At 43.2% G+C, this 23135-nt stretch overlaps 1 protein-coding gene across 1 annotated transcript in view; it reads right to left on the reverse strand.

Moving 5' to 3' along the window:
• Positions 1-6820: 6820 nt before the first annotated feature.
• The window catches only part of RNF212 (ring finger protein 212), a 31446-nt gene continuing 15131 nt past the window's right edge, over positions 6821-23135 (reverse strand). Inside the window, exons 6-12 of the mRNA XM_090034675.1 lie at positions 20144-20205; positions 19982-20051; positions 19130-19175; positions 18438-18501; positions 14924-14996; positions 14430-14626; positions 6821-7092 (exon numbers count right to left, since the gene is read on the reverse strand). Coding sequence (XP_089890801.1) covers positions 7055-7092; positions 14430-14626; positions 14924-14996; positions 18438-18501; positions 19130-19175; positions 19982-20051; positions 20144-20205 — 550 coding nt within the window. The 3' untranslated portion in view covers positions 6821-7054. The remainder of the gene's footprint in view (positions 7093-14429; positions 14627-14923; positions 14997-18437; positions 18502-19129; positions 19176-19981; positions 20052-20143; positions 20206-23135) is intronic.

The following is a 23135-nucleotide window of genomic DNA, read 5'->3' on the forward strand; positions in this document are numbered from 1 at the left end:
CCAATAATTCAATAAGATAAACACACATGCAAATTAATTGAATTGAACCCTTAAATCAATATCATAAACACACATGCAAATAAATTTGGATGAAGACAGGGCCATGCTTCAAACACCCTGTCTTGCATCCACTAGCAGGTGGAAGACAGCACTATGCAGAATGCTTGCTACATCCCTTTTAAAACTAATTAGTAGTGCCACTTTGCAGCATGTTCCCAACAGTCCCTGGCACACATTCAGCTCCTGATGTCTTGTGAAGGGTACTTCACCCAGTACAGTGCATCTTCAGATACACCCAGTTGAAACAGACAACTCAAAATTAAAAGAACCCAGCTCAGACCTTTTGTAGAAGTTTTATTTATATTTTCTGGAAGTACATTATAAAGAGCTGAAATTATGGAAATGTAAATAGAAAGTATGGGGGGGGGAGAAAACTTAGGGGTCATTCAGTCTGACCTGTTACATTTTTAAAGACTGTACATTATAACATTCCCACCAACATCTTATCTCATGCGTTCTTGAATATCCTGTGACAATGCCTTGGCCCCCTTCCCTCGAGGGTCTATTCTATTGCCAAATTACTCTAACTGTTAAGAATGTTTCCCTAGCCTAAATTATTTTTCTCCTTCTGGCCACTGCATTTGGCTCTGCAAATTACCAATTCTCTGCTTCCATTAATACTATTACTTCTACAGTATATGTAGAATACACTCTGGCTGCATCCACACATGGAGGAATGTGTGGTTTGTGGCACCACAGACCTCTTTGTGGTGCCACAAACTGCACATGTTGTGAGTTAAACCATGTGCAGCACTGCTAATTTGCAGTGGAGGGGCAAAATTTGCTACCAGGATTTCTCGGTAGCAAAATAACCCTGGAAAAAAAGGGGTGCAAAGCACGCAAAAATAGCATGGACTGGGACAAACATGAAGTCCCTGTGCTGAATAGAGTGGCTACATGGGGTGCAGTGTGCCTGAAGATGAGGCAGCAGGAAGCCCTAGGCTAACTGCTCTTGTCACCAGATGTTTCAGTGTGGGAGTTCACAGTGTGCCTCGGTACCTAGCCCCTGCACTGAGGCACGCTGTGCCCCAGTGAGTCATTCCACTTCATGGCTCGCTGGGCCCAGTGTGCATCAATGCAGGGGCTATACAGAGATGCAGAGGCATGCGGAGATGTCCAGCCAGGATGCAGGAGGAGATGGGCACAGGCAGTTTGCCCACAGTGGGACGATGTGTCCCACAACAAAGGGCATGTGCAGGGGCATGTGCTGCAGTATAAAGTAGCTGCACAAATTTGTGCCACTAGTATTTGTGCTGCAGCAAGCACATGCCCCCGATCGTCTGGACATAGCCTCCGAGTTCTTTTTCCAACTACAGATTTAGTTCCTTCTTTCTGACTTCAAATCCTTGTAGCCTTTCGTTGCTTCTCTGTATTTTCTATCACTTTTGCACAATTCCTAAATTACTTGGATCAAAACAACTTACATCTTTTATATCAGCATACACCCACACCCATACATGTATGCACTCAGGCACAGGCGCGCGTGCACACACGCGAAAGAAAAAAAATCTGGTAACTAAATTACTGTGTATAAAGGTAATCTAGCACCCTCTGGTGTATCATTGCTGTAGTGTAGATTTCATTTGAGACAAAGGTGAGTAACATCACTGATGCAAGAATATTCACTATGGAGATGCAGATGTATGGGAAGAATATTTGGCCCTTTGTGTACACTGTTTTACAGAGAACATCTTTCTTTCTTCTACTTTTCCTCCATTTTGTTTTGTTTTGTTCCTTTCAAGAAATTTCCCTTTATGTATTCCCATCATTTTTTAGGATTGTATAAAACAGAAGTTACCCAATTTAAGACTTTTAAGTTTTTAAGGCACACGTTAGTTCTATTTTTTTTAAATTCAATTTTCTAGATATTTAGTCAGTATTGTAAATTAGAATATTTTGAAACATTTTAAAAAAATGTCACATAACTTATTGCAGTGGTTCTCAAACTTTTTAGACTCAAGGCACCACTTGTAAAATGTTAGCTCCTAGTTTTCATTTGATTTTTGACTTGAGAAATATAATAGAGCAATTTCTTCTGTTACAGTGAACTCAGAAAGACCACAACAGGTTGATATGCTTTTAACACTATGGATTCCTATGTGAAATCTATGCCTTTGTCTTATGAATCGTATATGTACACATAACAGTGCTAACATTGAATGGCACCCTGCAACATCCCTGAAAGGATCTCAGGGCACCCCATAGGGTCTCAGGACTGTGTTTGAAAATCACTGACTTAGTTATTATCTGACATAGTTATAATCATTGCTTGATTCATTCGTGTGCACAGTTTACGTGTTTGTGTGTCTTTAGACTCAGGACCTCAGTAGGACTATTTCAAACTTTAGAACCATTTTGGTCAATTTTGTTTCTTAAATCAAAGAAAACTAGATTATCTTCTCTTAGGTCTTAAATTTATAATCACTACTGCAGGCTGTGGGTTTTTGGAGGGTTTTTCCCTCAGGCTTAGGCTGTCAGACACAAGGTAGACTGGATAATAAGAATATAAGAAACACCATACAGCGTCCTAGCTCTGAAACTGGCAAGTAGTAAATACACTTGTGGTGTTCTGGTATGGTGCCAGAGGACTGGAAGAGGGCCAATGTGGTTCCCATTTCAAAAAGGGGAAGAAGGAGGACCTGGGAAACTATAGGTCAGTTAGTCTTACCTTGATCCTAGGCAAGCTTTTTGAGAAAATTATTTTGGCACATATCCATGAGGGGCCAGCAGCGGAGATTATGCTTAGGGGCAACCAACATGGGTTCATTAGAGGTCCTGTCAGACCAACCTGGTGGCCTTCTATGACCAGATCACCAAATCATTAGCTGCAGGGGTAGCAGTGGACATAGTCTTCCTGGACTTTTGGAAGGCCTTCAACACTGTCTCTCACCCAGTTCTCATTAAGAAACTGGGGGACTGTGGTGTTGACACCCACACAGTCAAATGGGTCGCCAACTGGCTGGAGGGCACCCAGAGAGTGGTAGTGGATGGGTCATTTTCGACCTGGATGGACGTGGGCAGTGGGGTCCCCCAGGGCTTGGTCCTCGGGTCCGCACTGTTCAACATCTTCATCAGTGATTTGGACGAGGGGGTAAAAAGCACCCTGTTCAAATTTGCTGATGACACTAAGATGTGGGGGGATGTGGGCACGCTAGAAGGGAGGAATAGGCTGCAATCGGACCTTGACAAGTTACAGGAGTGGGCGGATGAGAATAGGATGGGATTCAACACTGACAAGTACAAAGTGATGCACCTTGGGAGGAACAACCGGCACCATACCTACAGGTTGGGGAACTCCCTTCTTGTCAGTACAGAGGCAGAAAAGGATCTGGGAGTTATCATTGATTCTAAGATGAACATGGGCCAGCAGTGTGGGGACATGGTCAGGAAGGCCAACCGCACCTTGTCATGCATCCACAGATGCATCTTGAGCAGGTCCAAGGAGGTGATCCTCCCCCTCTATGCGGCACTGGTCAGGCCACAGCTGGAGTACTGTGTCCAGTTCTGGGCACTGCACTTCAAGGGGGATTTGGACAACATGGAGAGGGTCCAGAGGAGGCCACTTGCATGATTAGGGGGCAGCAGGGCAGGCCCTACGAGGAGAGGCTACGGGACCTGAACCTGTTCAGTCTCCACAAAAGAAGGCTGAGGGGGATCTAGTGGCCTGTTACAAACTAGTCAGGGGGGACCAGCAGGCAATGGGGAAGTCCCTGTTCCCCCGAGCACCACCAGGAGTGACCAGGAACAACAGTCACAAGCTGGCAGAGGGTAGATTTAGGCTAGATATCAGGAGGTGCTACTTCACTGTCAGGGCGGCTAGGGTCTGGAACCAACTTCCAAGAGAAGTGGTGCTGGCTCCCACCCTGGGGGTCTTTAAGAGGAGACTAGATGAAGACCTTGCTGGGGTCATTTCCCCAGTACTCTTTCCTGCCATGCCAGGGGGACAGACTCGATGATCTGCTCAGGTCCCTTACAACCCTAGAAACTATGAAATACCTTTAGAGGAAGAGTATACAAACAGGATATGCCTAGAATAGTCCAGCCTCCGCCATACCTACCCTGCCATTGACCATCGTGAGCTTAGGAATGCAAGATGATATGTTCCTCACTGTTCTGTTTAATAGCTCCCAGTGGAGCTGTCCACCATTAAATTGTCTAATCCTTTTTTTTTTTTCCTGGCTATACTATCTGCCTCTATAACCTCCTGTGGCAGCAAGTTCCACAAGTTAACTATGCACTGTACAAAAGAGTGTATCCTCTTGTTTGAAGACAAATACCCCTTTCTATGTCCAATCAACTGAGCGTGGCTACAAGTGCAACTAATGTGAAGCAACAAACTTCAGAGCTTATTGCTCCAGAGTTTATTGGTCCTGGGCATGCCATTTGAATGTGTGCTCAGGAATGTAGCATGTTGAGCAGGTCAGAGCAGCTGCACTTGGCAGGGTGCCCTTAGGATCAGCCTGCCAGCCTGAGCCTTCTCCCCAGGCATATGTGCTGTGGAAGTGCTGACTGGAACAAAAGGGTGGTTCAGTAAGGGGCTACCTGGGGGCAGCCTCCTCACTGAAGCATCGTGTGCCCCAGCCAGCCAGGTTAGCATCTACACATGCGCTACTGTGGAGTAAAAAACTCAGCAGTCAGACAGTACTTGTACAAGTACTACCCTGCTGCAGAGTTAATTAGTTTATTCCAGCCTAATAGAGGCACATATGTAGATGTGTGACATTTACTGAGGAGCTAATTAGTCTACTCCACAGTAAATGTCTAATGTAGACCAGCTTTGTATACTGATGAAAAGTGCTAGGGAAGAGAAAGGTGTTATATTTACTAATATTCCTTCAAATGCTCCTTCCCAGCCTCCACCTCCCAAAAGCCCTACTCCAAAGAGAGTCTTGAACTGAAAATGTGAAGTACCAGAGACACCCACGAAGTCTGCCAGGGGCTTCCATATTGCTATTGTTTTTACATAGAAGGCAGGTACACAACATTGCTAGGCAACAGTATAAAATCCTAAAATAAACAAAATGCTAGGAAATCAGAAATATTTTTTCCAGTGCAGGATTTTTGGTCCAGAATGACCCATTTTTATGAAATAAATTTCTGTTTAGAAGCAGCGTTAAGATTCAGATATAAAAGTCAACCAAACTATAAATTCAAAAAGTGTGCATAAACATCCTTAAAGGAGCTGCCACCCAGGAAAGGAGGAGGGAAGAAGGACTTTGGTCTTCCCCCCCAAATTCCTCATGCTGTGTGAACTTTATTAGAAATGGAGCATTATAAATCAGAAGCAGGATCTACAGCTCCTATTCAAAGGATAGCACGGAGAGAGAGAGAGAGAATCAGCTTAGCTGAATCACAGTTTATTTCTGCTATGAAATGATAAAATGGTTATATTCCTCCTCAACCAATCTGCTCCCAGGATGAATTTAGAGACACATCTGCTTATTTTAATGATAGCAGTAAGTTTTAACTACTTTTAATTACTGTCGGCTCTGTAGAGCTAATAGCTGTAGAAGAATGAACTGGATTCTTTCCCGGTGTGTACAACATCAAACAAACTATTAAGTGAATTTCACTTGTATGGCCCACTGTGCAGTCTCATGCAGCTCAAATCGTATTTTCAGTTATGCAACTCCAAAGGCAGTAATAGAATTCAAAAAACCGATTGAGGGCAAAAATTACTTTTCAGGAACCATATATAAACTCATTCCTTTAGATCTTGGGGTGAGTCTGCAATGAAATGAGAAAATAAATCTTTTGCTCGTAATCTGAACAAACTTGATATGGAAAATTCTGAGACTCAAAGGCTGCATCTACATGAGATGCTGACTGCGCAGTAGGCCAGGACTACTGCACAGTATCGCTGTGTACCAGAAACTGTGACGTGACATGACACTACTGTGCAGTAATCTCAGGTTATTGCACAGCCAGTGTCACAAAAAACCCATTTGTTGGTATTATTGCGCAGTAACTTGGGTTACTGCACAGTCGTTTAGTACCTGTTTATACAAGTTTAGTACTAATACAGGTACTAAATGAGTAACAATTGTGCAGGCAATCTCACAGTGCATGGGTAAGATCACACCTTACACAAAACATAGGCAGGAGAAGGAGCTAATGGATTCAGAAAAAAATATTTCAGATGAAGTGAAATAGTGCATTCAATATAAAATTGTGTCACAGTTTTGGATTGACTTGCTTTACTTTTCAGTTTTTTTAATTAAGTTTAGAAAAGCATGTAATTTTTTGTTTCTCAAAACATCATTTTGAAATGAAAAAGAGCACTTTATAATTAACAATGTAAATATTAAATGTTCTTGCTTTTCCAATTTTTTCCAAGTTTTATTTAATTTTGTTTGTGTTTTGTGGGAGTTTAGAGCTGAAATTATTCACCCAATTTGAACCAAATTATGAATGGTTCCAGGCAATCAGGACATGCAATTTTAATGAATAAAATATTTTACAAAAATAATTTGCTGAATTCTGGATCCAAAAAAAAAAGGTTGGAGCCTCATAAGAACTGCAGTTCTCATATTGAAATCAAATGGGATTTACAGTTTTGATTTATCCCCATCTCTAATACAGAACATGCATTACAGTGTCCAGATGCACAACCATTTAAACACAGATGCAATAGGCAGCTACATGCACACTTATTTCAGCATTTCAAAAGATTTATTAGCACTTACAAACAAAGATATTTAAAACAAGTACTTATTACATATATAATTATATTTAGTCTGAATGCCTTGTTAACAAAAGGCCAAATGTTTCTTCAGTAAATTCTATGAACAGCAAAACTTTTCCCCCATTAGTATTTAAAACTATTGTGGGTATTAATCAACAATATTGGTCATGTCTTAAAGAATGTTTTCATTAAGCATTAATCTTATTCTAGTCCGATGTGTATAGAAATTACATGTTCTGTTTGAGATTGCCAAACCGGTGGAGGACTTCTCCAGCTGCTTACCAAACAATACAGATTTCAGACACATGCTTATCTTTCTATAGAATGTCCTCCAAGATTAGTAGATCCTAAAAAATGGAAAAATTAAAAATAGAAACACATAAATATTTCTAAATAAAATTGAAGTAGTTTTGTATTCTTTTGTTTAAATAATTTTGGAAATGCATTGTTAAGAAAAATAAAAATAAGAGCTCTGAAAATAAAAAAAATCATAAATATAGAAAAATCAACGTAAAGGGACTTTGTGAATTTTAGCAAAAGTGTTTCTGTATATGCAAGTGCAAACATGGTAAGTGATTTTACAAAATACTTGGCAATAATCATGTCTTTTGAAAACAGGAATGACCCCCATAATTAGAATTAGCATCTACTTATATAAAAGAAATTAGAACCTGATTCTATCCTAGTGTAAATCCAAAATCAGTGGATGACTCCACATTCTGGTTACAGTGAATTTATAAAAGTGTGACTGAAATTAGATCTTTGTCACTGTAGCTGAAGATTAAGATCGCTGCTCATTATTATGTACCCTAGTTTTCTACCACATCCTCACAAATTTTTCAAAATGTGTCATGCCTCTGTACTAAGCCTTAGGAAAAATGGCACCTTGGGGGAACTTGCATTTTGGCATTTCCCCTCCCCCCCCCCATAGTGCGGAGGTCTCTGTGGCCCACTGTGGGATACCTGCCCCTACCCCATAATAAAGGTACTAGACTCATATGAGGACCTAGAGCTGAAGGTAGCAGCAAGATGTATTTCCCCACCAGCTGTGCCTGTTGCACTCCCTGGCAGAGAGGATCACCTGGAGCCACCTGGGCAGCACAGCAGCACCCACAGGCCAGGCACCTGCAGAGCACTGGACAACACCACAAAACTGTGATGGCTCCTTAGTGGTCTGAGTCTGACTCTGTATCCCCACGGGCTTGGCCTTGCCCCTGCAGCTGGGCTGCACCCAAAGGAGCATGCAGGCAGTGCTCAGCATAGGCTAAGCCTGGTACCATGCTGCCCCACTGCCTATGTCCCCTGGCCCCACCCGGATGCTGCCTCCAGCTCCAGGCTCCCCCCAAACCAGCAGCAACCCTATGGCTGCAGGCTGCTGTGGGCAGTGGGAAACAGCTGGTGCCTGGTGCGCAGCAATGAGGCAGCAGCATTGCAGAAAGCCACAGTCTCCTTCCTCCCCGCAGGGGCCAGCAGGAAAAAAGAGAAAGCACAAGGGGTCCTGCCCAAGAAAGCAGTGCAGGGGTCAGAGAAGGGCTGTGGAATGATTTGTGCTGGGAGAGCCCTCAGTGCTGCCAGCTCCACCCCACCTTCCCCACAGCTCCAGGTGGCAGTCACCTTAAGTGCCACCACTGGGCAGGAAAGAGCAGGGAGGGAGGGGGCTGGTACCATACTGGTGGGGGTGGAGGGGGGCACTGCAATCAGAGACCTCCCTCCCCTACCTGCAGGTCAAAAGCAACTCGGCTGCAGGCTCATGTCCCATACTCCCTGTGCAGTTGCAGGTGTCACCAGAGATTGCACAGGGTCACCCAGGGATCCCCAGACTATGTGTGTCTGTGTATGTGTGTGGTGTCCCCCGGACCATAATACCCTGGGCATTATGTAGCCTACCCCTAAGGGTGGCTCTGATACTAGTTTACATATTGGACCATGGGTGGACAAAAACATTTCTGCAGAATTTGGAGTAAAATTTAAAGGACTTCCTCAGCATATATGAGTTCCAAATCAAGGTCAGTTTAATTTTTTGGACAGTTTTTCCACCCCCTCCCCACCCCCACCACTACTTGACTTCCAGTTCCAAACTGTTTTGGTCATGTGATTCTTAGATAATGAAGTGACTTTTAATAGCAGTGAGACGGAAGTTTTGTAAGTTCTGACCAGCATTTTAGTTTTGTTGTACATAATGATGTTTTCCTTTGCGATATACACTTCCTGGTGTCAATAATTTATCTTCCCCAAAGACTATTACCTTGACCACATGGATACACCAAATATACACTTAAAAATTCACTAAATGAGCTGGCTTTCATGCAGCTGCCCCTGCAGCAATAATTAAACTATGGATTCCAGAATACACAACACTAAGTGCTCGTAAGTACTATAAGATCCCTTTAATCAAAATTTATAGAGAACATAAGACAAGGAATTTCTATAAAGTATACATTTTATATTTATCATAAAATATAAACAATATAAATATTTATATAAGACTAAATTGTGTTAATGTAAAATCTGTTTCTCTTTTCTTGCATTTTCTCTTCTTTCATTTTTTATTCTTTACGTCTTTGTTTGGTCTCATCCTGTCCCACACAATCCATCAGAGATTCTCTTTTTATAGAATCATAGAACAGTCAGGTGGCAGGGACCTTCATAGGTCATCTAGTCCAATCCCTTGCCTGAGGCACAATCATCCTTATCCAAACCACCCTATATAAATCCATCATCTAACCTCTAGTAGAACTACACAGTCAACCCTGACACAAAGCACTTTAGTGGCAACCATGACATACACCCTAACTCACAAAGGGTAAAGCAGGGGGACCACAACAGGCAAAGACCTGTTGCTGTAAAGCTTGTTAAAAAACACTTGAGAGATTCCAGGAAAAGGGACACACCTCTTTCTACAGAGGAAGACAAAACCCTCTGCAGTCCATACTAATCTAAGCATGGGGTAAAGTTGCTTCCTGACTGCAAATATTGTTCTGATGCTGAATGAAGGGACAAGACCCTCTAACCAGTAACCTACAGCTTTAAGTCACAGTCAAAATTCCCAGCCTTAGCTGCAGCCAACACCAGCGCGTCTGAGAGAGACTTGGAAAAAAAGCAAAACCCTGATACACATATAGCAGCTGGAAGTGGGGGGGACAGGATTCTCTCCTGGCCCCAGGCAGCAACTAGCAAAGTTCAGAAGCCCTAGCAGAACATAGGCTACACCTAGATTATCCATGACCAGTAGCTTTTCAACCTCTCAAACACCTCCAGTGATGAGTCCACAGCTTTCCTAGGCATCTATTCCACTGCCACATGGCTCTAACAGTAAAGAATTTTTTTTCCCTGGTACTCTAAACTTATTTTGCTGCAACTTCAGTCCATTAGTCTGTATCCTATTCTGTACCAGGAGAAAAGAGGTGGCTTGTGGCAGCCTTTTAAATATTTGAAGGCTGGTATATGTCCCCTCTTCAGCTCAGTTTCCTTAAGCTGGTCAAGCCTGGCTCCTTCAGATTTCTCTTCATATAACTTGCCTTCCAAGCCCTTTTCTTTTTCTGTCTCTTTTTTGTTTTTTTTTGAGAGGGAATTGCTTGCTCTCATTCTTTTTCCTTATGTCCATTCTAAATTCCATTTTTGCTCAAATTCTCTATCTTATATTGTTCATTCTCCTTCCATCAAGTCTGAAATGGCTCAGACTAATTGGTTGGGCTGACCCAGGGGCAGAGTGAAGAAGAGGACCTGAGGGGGAACTAACCTCTCAGGCTTTCCTATTGGTCCATTTTCAGTCTGGGGCAGAGAATTCAGAAGGGATAAACGCCCAAATGCGCAACACATAGGCAGCTTCGACAAGGAAAAATGAAGAAAGGCTGAAGAAGAGCTGGTGGAGCTGACCAGTGGGGCAGAGCATTTGCCCCAGAAGCATTCTAAAGATGCCGCGGCCTAGCCATGGAAGGAGCCGCAGCATCAGTGAATGGGTCAGTGCACAGAGGGTCTGGGAGCTGATGGGACCTTGGTGGCTGCATGGGTCTCCAACCCTGCACGAGACAGGAACCCTCCGTGCATGGATTGGTGCACAGGGCTGGAGAGCTGGGACCTCAGCAGCTGCACAGGGCATCATGGGTCCCCAACCTTGCATGAGCTAAGCTGAAGGGACCTCGAAGGCTGCATGATGCAACGCCAGTCCCCAACCCTACAAGCAGCAGAGGTCCCACGTTGCATGGATCGGTGCACAGGGCTTGGAGAAAGCTGAAGAAACCCCTATGGCTGCACAGGGCAGTGCGGACCAACATCTTTGTAGGTGTCAGAGGCCCTGGGGCACCAAAGATGCTCCATCTGGGAGCAAACAACCTTCAACATATATATAGTCTTGGTGGTGACAGCCTGACTTGCACCATGGCTGGGAGTAATGATTGACCATCGCACAAATATGAGCCATCAGTGCGAGGCAGTGGTCAGCAGGGAATATAACATGCTGGCATGCAGCAACTGATGCATTTCGTGTCAAACTAAGAAAGTGATACTCCTACTGTGCTCTGCACTGGTGAGACCGTAGTTGGAGTACTGTGTCCAGTTTTGGGCACCACACTTTAACAAGGATGTGGAAAAACTTGAGAGGGTCTAGAGGAGAGCCGCCCATATGATCAGGGACTTGCAAGGCAAGCCATACAAGGAAAGGCTGAAGGACCTGGGCCTCTTTAGCCTAAAGAAGAGAAGCTTGAGAGGTGACTTGATAGCAGCTTACCACTATATCAGAGGAGTGCATGAGGAGCTCAGTGAACAACTGTTCACTAAGGCATCCCCAGGGAAGACCAGGACCAATGGATACAAACCCCTAAAAGGCCACTTCAGGCTTAATACCAGGAAAAACTCCTTCATAGTCAGGGTGTCCAGACTGTGGAATAAACTCCCTGCAGAGGTGGTGCAATCACCTACCATAGAGGTTTTTAAGAGGAGACTAGACAGTCACCTTGCTGGGGCCACTTAAAACCAGTTGTCTTCCTGCCTACAGCATGAGGGCTGGACCCTATGATCTGCAAGGTCCCTCCCAGCCTCTAACAATCTATGAATCTATGCAAGTATGTAGGCCCTGGTAGTTGCATGAGGCAGCTTAGGCCTCTCCACTGCAAGCAGTTACTGTTAGTATAGTCCCTTAGATGTTACCTGTTTTCCCTTTGTGTATTACTCCCCCATGCAGTGTGACTACCATGCTACTGTTGATTCCAGCTGTAACTCTTAAGATTTATGTAATTGTTTAAGGTTTCCCTGGGTCCATATACATGCGGGGTGGGCCGTAAGTTGTATTTTTCCTTGTGAATTTATTTAATTCAGTATTGTATTATAAGATGTTTATATATTGCCTTGTTCTGTCTGCTACTTGGTCAGCAGCTAAAATTCTGTGGAGGGTCTTGTGATTATCACTTTGGATTTAAGTGGTTGCTATGCCTATGTGTGGGTTTGTATTGCTGAAACCTTGGTTATGTACTCCAAGCATTGTTTAGTTATTGTTGGGTCCCATTTAGTGAACCATTGCTTAACCTGGTGCCACTGTTGCTTGTTCGTCTGCTAGCAGCCTGCAGGGCTTGGGAGTGTAGGGGCTATACCCTAATAAGAAGCCCACTGGGAGTCAAGGTTTACAGTGATAAAGTGCCTCTGCCTGTCATATCCACTTTATTTCTGCCTGTGTATTTGAGTAATAAGATTTACTGCTTTAGTATTATAAATGTGTAAATAGTTCTTGGAAATATGCATATGTTTGTAACAGCAGGCCACTGGGGCCAATCTCCTCGAGGCCCGTGCACTGTTCTTGGGCTACACGCCCGCCTTCTCCCCCTCCACCCCTTGGTCTTAACTGATTAATTAATAGATGTAATTAGGCGGAAGGCTGCCCATTTTCTGCCCCACTGCTAGGGGGCACTATCTGCAGCTCCATTCCTCCCCTACACTGCAGCCCAAGCCTCACGAATGACATCATGATGTTCTCATATGCTCCAGTCCCCCACGATGGGGCCCAGAATCCTACTGTAGGACCCCACCTGGGTTCCACCCTTCAGGTGGAGTCTGCCGCCGTCATACCAGGCCATATATCACCCTGCCATGGGTTCCCCTTTGGGTGTGGTCCCCTCACTGGGACCTTCAGCTTACACTAGCCCTGGCCTACCTCCAGGTCAGTTGGGACCCCAAGCCCCTGGCTCTTGGGCGTCCCTCTTGGTGGGCCTCCTTGGCCTTCTGACCATCCTGATCCTGGCCCCCGCCTGGGTCAGTCAGGGGAAGATCTGGCAGGCCCTGATGTATGACCTATACTCTTATCCCAGGGTCCCCCTCTCTGGGTCTTCCTTTACAGATGTGGGGAGCTGGGGTACCTCACACTGCCTCCCCACATTGGAAGACTTACTGGGGTCAGATCTCAGCTCTCTCCCTCTGGCTGAGCCCCCTCTCCCTTCACAGGGCTCCACATGCTGCCCCCCTCACACTGGGGGCTCCACACACTCATAATGCCCCCTTTACTCAGGGTCTCGGGGCTTCCCTCCACAGGTGGGCTCAGGTGGCTATAGCTGTGCCTGGCCCCAACTCTCCTCCTCGGGGTCTCAGACCCCTGCAGGGCTCAGGCAGCCTTGGCCATACCTGGCCTCCAACTCTCCTCCTCGGAGCTTGCACCCCCACAACTATTTCTGATGTACGTGACCCACCCTAAGGTGAGGGTAGGGGTTAAGGTGCCCTGACCCACCTTTCACCAGGATGGTCCCTGGCCTGGCATTTCCTGGGGGCTCCCATGCCACTGAGAGCCCCACCAGGCCACCCACTCCCGACAGGGTGTAATTTCCAGTCGTACCCAGGACCAGGAGCCTCCTACCATCCCTTACAGCTCCTCCCTGGCCTCCAGATGAAACTCGGCAGCCCTCAGACCAGGTGATGTTGTTGCCTCTCGTCCAGCAGCCAGACTGCCTTGTTTATATAGGCAGCCCAGAACCTAAAATGGCTGCCCTAATTAGGCACCTGGAGGCTGCCAGCTCCAGGGCCTTAAAGTGGCAGGCACACATAGTGCCCTACCATAATGTTTAATAAGTTTTATGGGTCCTAAAAATAAAGTTCAATAAATAGTTAAATTCTACTTGGTGACCACAGCCTCTGCTCTGCTCTGCTCTGCAAGGGAGGAAGCTAAGCAGCCACACTCCCACGGCACACACACATACCTCCTAGCATCCCTTCAGTTGAAGAGGGGGGACCAGCCATGTACCACCTGGTTACATTTATAATGCCACTAAGCATATCAGAGATAATGAGGGTGCAAGCTGAAGAAGGACCATGCATAGCCTCATGTTGCTCAGCATTTAAGACCACAGTAACATCTCAAATTCAAGAGCACAGTATGAAGACTAAACTGCAGCCAACTAGAAGCACTCACTCTTAATTATGCCTATGTGATGCATCTGCAAATTCTTCCAGATGATTACAGCTTTACAAGGGATTAACTAGGCAAAAACAGAACAGGCAACAGAAAAAAAGTTGCCATAACAATAGTTTTTACCAAACTAGGATTTTGCCTAAAAGTAGGTCTTAATGTTATTAGATTTAAAGTGTTTTCTAAATCTTTATTAAATTATAAGAACACGACTTTCTTTAAACTCTAGTAAGTAATGTGTGCTCTACCCTAAATGTACTTTTAAAGATAAATAATTCATTTTTCACTGATTTTACTTACCTAGATGTTGCCTCTGCAGAAGACTGGCGATAGTGATTGGTGGTCTTGTTACAGATGACTGTGAGGAAGGTGGTGTAAATGGATGCAGCTGAGGAGTTCTGAAACTGGGAGTATCCCACATGCCCAGCCTACTACTCTGTGATCCATAAGTAGGAGTAAAGGAACATCCATTACGTGGTATTCTTAGTGGTGTTGACCTATTAATGAAGTTAAAAGGTTGACAGAATTTGAGACTATTATAATCCTTCAATAGATTTTGAAAACAGTTAAACAAATTGTCAAAGCTCATATTTTAATGGAAAGTTTTATAAACTAATCTGCACTAAATTATAGTTATCTTGCAGAATACATTGTCTTCTTTAGAAAGATGACATAAATAATACAGTCTTTGGACTGCATGGATACAGATTTATTATGAGGCCAGTCCAAATTTAGATTTCACTTTCTTTTCAAAAGTTGTAGCACCTTGAAAAGCACGAGTCGCATTTAGTTACCTTACAGAGCCTGGCATGCTATTCTGACTTGCTGCTAGTCCAGCTGATTGAGAACCTTTGTGGAAAACACTACCTATAACAAATTATAAGTTTAAATACAGTATTAAATATGAGGTACACTTTATTTAAGGCATCATTTTGAAAACAAAGGGAAGAATTTAGCTGACAATTTGACTCAAAGTCATCATCTGTTTATTCCAGGCAAACTGTGGTGGAAAACTCTGATGACAGAAATGGAAGGAGGTGGCCACAGCTCCTCTTGTAGAAGCATTATATATATGAGGGGTCAACATAGCCATAGAAGTGCTAGATAAGAAGTGGGCACATCTTCAATGTTTGTTTATATTTTTCTACAGGTACAGGTACAGCTATAATTCCCCAAAAGGACTGAAATCTCTCCTATCTTTTGTGCAAAACTCCAAAAAGCATATAAGGTTTTTGTGGGTGATATTTTTTACTGGACCAGTGGTACAGTGATACCCCAAAGTTTGTCTATTTCCCACCCAACTATATAGTTGGTCTAATAAATGACCTTTGCTTCTCCCATTTTTCCTGGACCGTCACAGCTACAATAACCCCCCAATGCTCCCATAAAGGTGAAACCAGTTCCTGAATTTCTCATAAGTGAAACTATTCAGAAACTACCTGGTGTAAGATGATTTGCTTTGCACCTTTCCTGCAACAATTATGGTCTATTTGGCCCAACATCAATAGAAGGTTTTTTCCGTTCTCTTATTCATTAAAACATTCCCTTCTCTTATTCATAAAATATCATTGAGCTGCTTCAATTCTGCAGTTATTATTCCACCCATCATTTCTTAAAAAAACTCTTTTTAATATGTCAAGAAATGTCTCTTTGTTCTGATCTTCAGTTTTGTAACACTATGCCAGTGTTACCAGCTTGTTTGGACTTCCTAGGATTTGTCCACTGGAAGCATTTGTTTTCTTTGGGCTTGAATCTTCAGCAGGCTGAGCACTTAATTATATTAAAGTTGTACTCACAATAGTGCTATATACTTTGAATGTTTGTTTATATTTAAGCACCATGAAAAAAATGTTTATCTCAGACTGTGAGTATTTTGTGATTTGTAAGTTTAAAAGCAAAAACAAAAGCACAAGAGGTTATAAGTATTTAAATCAGATACAAAATAGATGATAAAATATTTATGGCTTACTGATAAATGGGAGAGAAATGTATGTGCATTACATTTACAAAGAATGTGTATTGCATACAAACCAATAAAGAGCTGAAGAATCGGGCCTTTACCTTTGAAAAACTAAACAAGTACAGGTTTTCCTCACTTTATGCTGTACATGTGTTCCTGGAAAAAGGCACATAACTCAATTTTGCATAAAGGGAGCCCACTTTACAATGTAACAAATAGGGATAGGTTCCAACACCTTGACTGTACTGACCCCAGACCCATTTCTCCCACTTTTACAAGACAATTTTGGTACTCACCAAGAGCAGACAGTGCACAATCATGGGGATGGCAACTACAGAAACACATGTCGCAGACAATGAGCAAGGAGCACAAATCCACACGGGAGACTATATTTTGGTGCGCATCACTCCCACAATGCACCACACAAAGCAGCTGACCATGGGCTTCCACCACACCGATCATGTAAGAGTGAATTTACCTCGCATATAACACATTTTTGGTATCAAAAAGGTCATCACATAAGAGCAAATTCACACATACAGAATCCACATAAAGCGAGGAAAACCTGTACTTAACATTCAGCATGGGAGGAAACCACTGAAGCACTGTGGTGTTGATCCCTTCTCCAGCTCATTGAACCACTTAAAAGGGCTGGAGTAGTGTAAAGGGGCCATAAAAGCTGCTGATTCAACTTAGGTTAGGATTTGTAGAAGCCTGCCATAAGGTTCTCTCTTGAGCATCTCCCCATGAGTACTGATGTAGGAGCATCCTGCGCGTAGCCAAGGGTCAAAGAAGCATATTATGAGTGAGGTGCAGCATACAGATTCAAGGAAGCGCTGAAACTTATAGAAAAATTCAGAGTGGTTGCTGTAACACAGTGGGCCTTCCAGGGTTGTCTAATATATGTCAGAGGTTTCGCCTAACTTCCAAAATAGTACAGAATTTTGTGTAAATAGTCACCATAGCAAATCCCTGGTATCCTCACCCTACCCTTTGGCTGTAAGAAATGGTCTCCTATGAAATGGAAATATTTGGTTTTCATTCTGGACTATCTTTGTTTTGTCTTACTTTTAGGCAGAAAGTTGTCTTAATGATATCACCTTGTCCTAACAGGTTCAAGAAAGGCATGAGCTTTCATAGGCAACAGACTCCTTTATCAGCTGCTATTATTTATTATCATCTGATGAAGTAGTCAGTTGTCTACAAAAGTTCATGCCTCTCTGAACCAGTTCTCCTCGGCTATCATCTAACAAAGTAAGTTGTTGTCTACAAAAGCTCATTCCTCTATGGACCTGTTAGTCTCTAAGGTGATGTCCTGCCCTACATTCTGGCTGACTTCAGATTAATGCAGCTAACCAACTCTCTGGTCTTAGTTTTAGTTTCATTACCCCTGCTTTCCTACTTCAGATGTTTAAAATAAACTTTGTGTTTAATAAACAATATGCTAATCAAATGAAACATCACTGAAACAACCCTCTGTTATACACCACAATTAAATCACATCTGTTTCTGACACAGCATTAATCAAATTGTTCTGCAGCCATTAACAGTGGTTCTTCAGCTAACATTATTCAGGTTATAGGAGAAGAGGACAGAGCAGACACTTGTTTCATTAATGTTTCTTTACTGTTTCCTCTTTACTAGACTGACCTTTACATGGTAACTTCCTTCCTAGCTGTGAGCAAAAAAGGACTCTATGAAGCAATTAATCTCTATTTAGCAAATCACTTAAATAGTTAAGAGATAATAAACTACTGTATTTTCTCAATGCACCTCAAATTAAAATACACACCTTATTTTAGAAAGTCAGAATGAAAAAAAATTTTTTTTCCAGAGTTATGGCTTAATAGAACAGGGGCAGAAACTAAGTTTCTTCTGACTTATCCTCCCTTTTCTGCTTAATTAAAAGGTGGAACCTTAGCTGCTACAAAAGAATGGGGTCCATGGGTGGGTCTATGATTCTGAAAAGCTCTAAAGAGTCTCTAGGGCTGTGAAATAGCAGAAGAGAGATCAGAAGCAGCTAGCAGATAAAAAAAAAGTCTCAAGAAAGGCTAGCTTGATTAGTAGGACATCAAGAGCAAAACAAGGACAGACAACTGTTAACATGTGTAGAGTGAAGAACAAGGAGCTATTAAATCAACTGAATCCCACAACTGTCTGAATAGTAATGCCACAGTGACTGTACTGTGGGGTAGTAATTCAAACCAGGGTATTTCTACTGTGGGCAGAAGATTAGCTTCCCAGTTTATGACACAGCTTGAGGGGAGGGAAGGGAGGCTATATTTTGCAGGGGGAAGTGCATGTGATATATAAGTAAATATGATATGGCTATTATGGAATTTACTTACCCATACGTCCACCCTGAGGGGGGCTTATCAATGACAATCTTGCTGGTCCAGTTGCTGTCTCAAGCTAAAGGCATGGAAAATTATTGATAATAGAAAAAAAATTGTTTTTTATATCATTAAGGTATTTCAGTAAGTCAGTTATAATGCTTTTATAAAGCATGAAAGTAAAACATTTTAAATACTTTGATTCATAGATGTTTGAGTCAAAAGGGACCTCAGTAGATCATCGAGTCCAACCACCTGCCCTGGGCAGGAAAGAGCACTGGGGTCACATGACCCCAGCCAAGTGCATGTGTAGCTTCCTCTTAAAGACCCTCAAGGTAGGGGAGAGCACCACCTCCCCTGAAAGCCCATTCTAGATTCTGGCAGCCCTTACCATAAGGAAGTTCTTCCTGATGCCCAACCTAAATTTGCTTTCTGTCAGTTTGTGGCCATTGTTCCCTGGTAAACAGAGCATCTCCTATTCCTTGCTGCCCCCAACACCCCCAACCTTACAAATTTATATTGTTCAAATGTCAATCTCACTCTTAACAATAACTTCATACATATCAGTATCTCTTATTTAGCATTCATGACATTAGAATACAGGGCAGGACACTGACTCTATTTTTACAAATAAATCTTAACATAGAAACTTTTAACCCAACCAGGATATAGAAAAACTGAGATTTATATACATAAAATGAACTTACTTTCCTCACTGGGAAAGGTACAGGATCAATCTCCATCTCCTCCCCCCTGGGAAAAGAAATCAAAATATATATGTATATTATGGGAAATATATTAAAATCAAATAAATGTACTGAAAATGAAAAATATTTGTCATATTCATCACACTACTGTGCAATAGCGCCAGTGCATGGCTTTTTAGTGATGCTAACTATGCAGTAGCCAAATATTACTTCGGTCGCTGATTCAATTCAGAGGAGATTTGACCCAATTTGGAGGCTGAATCTCCGAATCCAAATTGAATCAGGAGACCCATTAATCTCTCTGAATCGAATCGAAAGCCTCCGATTTGATTCAGAGAGATTCAGAGAGATTCAATGATTCGGACACTAAAATAGGAAATAGTAACCAAGGGCCAAATTCTATTCTGTGCAATCCCACTGATGGGAAACAGGTAAGAATTATGACCCTGATTCAGTAATATTTAGGCATGTGCTTTACTTTAAATGTATTTTCCCACTGAGTTCAACAGAATTATTTTTGCATTTAATGTTAGGTATGTGCTTTAAGACACTACTGAATTGAGGCTTATTCCAGGAAAATAGTCATATTTACTGCTTAGTTGGAATCACAGAATGAATGCATTGATCACTGAAAAGGGTCTAATTTCTTCTCCTTTATTTCAATATAGAGGGGAAACTAGATGTCAAAATTAGAAAATGCATTGTTATCGATATTTGGATTCACCACCAAAGGATACACATTCAGCTTCAGAAATAGGTATGTGTACTTTTAAAAGACATTGGATAAGTGATAATTGCAAAACTTTTACCATTCTTAAAATTTATACTGAAAATTAATGGATCTATACCTACATTTCAGAGGTTGATGGGTGATTGAGATGAAGGGAGTATGAAGAAAATGCATTCTGTTTTGCTGAAGAAACTAAAGTAATTAATAAACCAAAGGTAAGAGCACTGTTACTATCAGTGACTTTGCATTTTATATTTAATATTTTAAAACAGTATTTCTCTTACTAGCAACTGGATTTCTATCTGGAGTGGACACTGGTGGTCTAGCAGTTTGTTGAGGTCTGATACTAAATTCAAAATAAAAAGGAAGACAGAATATAGAGTAAACAAAAAAGTTTGTTTAATTAAGTACTTTCTAATAATCAAAATACAGTTACCTATCTATAGTTACCTATCTATAGTTCTTATTATAATACTTCAGTTCCCCATAAGACAAAGCAATACATATACTTAGCTATAAATAATATCATATATGTGCAGCACACACACACACATTTAGTTGCTGTATATTGTGTTTTTATGTGGGCAAGATGGCCCTCTCACATGGAAAGCTGGGGCCTGTGTCTGAGTAAAATATGTGGGGGGACGTGGGTACACTGGAAGGATGCAACAGGCTACAATCAGACCTAGACAGGTTACAAGGGTGGGCGGACAAGAATAGGATGGGTTTCAACACAGACAAGTGCAAGGTGATGCACCTCGGGAGGAACAACCAGCACCATACCTACAGGTTAGGGAACTCCCCTCTTGTCAGCACGGAGGTGGAAAGGGATCTGGGGGTCATCATTGACTCCAAGATGAACATGGGCCGGCAGTGTGGGGAGGCAGTTAGGAAGGCCAACCACACCTTGTCCTGCATCCACAGATGCATCTCGAGCAGGTCCAGAGAGGTGATCCTCCCCCTCTATGCGGCACTGGTCAGGCCACAGCTGGAGTATTGCGTCCAGTTCTGGGCGCCACACTTCAAGAGGGATGTCGACAGCATGGAGAGGGTCCAGAGGAGGCCACTCGTATGATCAGGGGACAACAGGGCAGGCCCTATGAGGAGAGGCTACGGGACCTGAACCTGTTCAGCCTCCAAAAGAGAAGGCTGAGGGGGGATCTTGTGGCCTGTTATAAACTAGTCAGGGGGGATCAACAGGCATTGGGGGAGTCCCTGTTCCCCTGAGTGACCAGGAATAACAGTCACAAGCTGGCAGAGGGTAGATTTAGGTTAGATATCAGGAGGCGCTACTTCACAGTCAGGGCAGCTAGGGTCTGAAACCAGCTTCCAAGAGAAGTGGTGCAGGCTCCTACCCTGGGGGTGAACTTCTTGCTGGGGTCATTTGACCCCAGTATTCTTTCCTGCCATGGCAGGGGGTCGGACTAGATGATCTGCTCAGGTCCCTTCCGACCCTAGAAACTATGAAACTATGTAAAACCCTCTGGCCTCATTGGGCAGAGGAAGCAGGGGATTCTTCAGAATGGGAGAAAGACTTCAGTGTGGCACTCCCTAACTGGACAAGGCCAGGGTGATGCCATGCAAAGAGAGAACAGTCAAGAAGCTCTAAAATGTATAAGCATCACCAGCTCATAAGTAAACTACCATTTGTTTCTACACGTGTCAGCAGCAAGAAGAATATCAGGAAAAGTGTGGATCCCTTACTGAATAGGGGAGGCAACCTAGTGGCAGATGATACGGAAAAGGCTGAAGTATTCAATGCCTTTTCCGCCTCAGTCTTCACAGGCAAGGGCAGCTCCCAGACTACTGCATGAGACAACACAGTTTAGGGAGAAGGTGAGCGGCCAACAGTGGTGAAAGAACAGATTTGGGACTATTTAGAGAAGCTTAGATGTGTAAAAGTCCCTGGCTCCCGCAATACATCAAAGGGTGCTGAGGGAGCTGACTGATGTGATTGCAAGGTCACTGGTCGAAAATTTGTGGTGGTCGGGAGAAGTCCTGGATGATTGGAAAAGAGCAAATATAGTGCCCGTCTTGAAGAAAGTGGATTCAAAGTACTACAGACTGATCAGCCTCACTCCAGTTCCTGCAAAAAACTACAGAGCAGGTCCTCAAGGAATCTCTTTCTAAGCACTTGTAGAAGAAGGTGATTAGGAACAGTCAGCATGGATTTACCAAGGACAAGTCCTGCCTGACCAACCTGATTGTCTTCTGTGATTAAATGACTGGCTCTGTGGGTATGGAGAGACCACCAGTGGAGGTGATACGCCTCGATTTTAGCAAGGTCTCCAACATTTTCACTAACAAGCTAAGGAAGTATGGGTTGGATGAATGGACTGTAGAGTGGATAGAAACCTGGCTGGATCATTGGTCTCAAAAGGAGCCCACCAACATCAATGACTCAATGTCTAGTTAGCAGCAGGTAGGGTCTACTTAGCAACAGGGGTTGGTCCTAGGACTGGTTTTGTTCAATATCTTTATCAACAACTTGGAAGATGGGATGGTGTGGACCCTCGGCAAGTTTTCAGATGATGCCAACCCAGGGAGAGTAGTAGGTATGCTGGAGGGTAGTGCTGGGATTCAGAGAGATCTTGTCAAATTGGAGGATTGAACCAAAAGAAATCTCATGATGTTTAATAAGGACAAGTGCAAAGTCCTTCTTAGGATGGAACAATCCCATGCACCGCTATAGGCTGGGAAGTGGCTGGCTAAGCAGCAGCTCTTCAGAAAAGGACCTGGGGGTTACAGTGAACAAGAAGCTAAGTATGAACCAACAGTGTGCCCTTTTTGTGATGAAGGGTAATAGCATACTTGCTTGCATTAGTAGGAGCATTGCCAGCAGATCAAGGGAAGTGGTTACTCCCCCCTATTCAGCACTGGTGAGGCCACATCTGGAATACTGTGATCATTTTTGGGCCCCCCACTACAGAAAGGATGTGGACAAATTGGAGATAGTCCCGTGGAGGACAGTGAAAATGGTGAGGGGGTGGGGCATGTGACTTCTGAGAGAGGCTGAGAGAACTGGGTTTATTCAGTCTGGACAAGAGAAGACTGAGAAGAGATTAATATCAGCCTTCAACTACCTGAAGCGGGGTTCCAAAGAGGAGGGAGCTAGACCTTTCTCAGTGGTGGCAGATGACAGAACAAGGAGCAACGGTCTCAAGTTGGAGAAAGGGAAGTTTAGGTTAGATATTAGGAAAAACTTTTTCACTAGGAGGGTAGTAAAGCCCTGGAACAGGTTACCCAGAGATACTGTGGAATATCCATTCTTGGAGG

The sequence above is a fragment of the Crocodylus siamensis genome, chromosome 2, assembly GCF_052110815.1.
Source record: "Crocodylus siamensis isolate JL-2025a chromosome 2, ASM5211081v1, whole genome shotgun sequence".
NCBI classification, from domain to species: domain Eukaryota; kingdom Metazoa; phylum Chordata; order Crocodylia; family Crocodylidae; genus Crocodylus; species Crocodylus siamensis.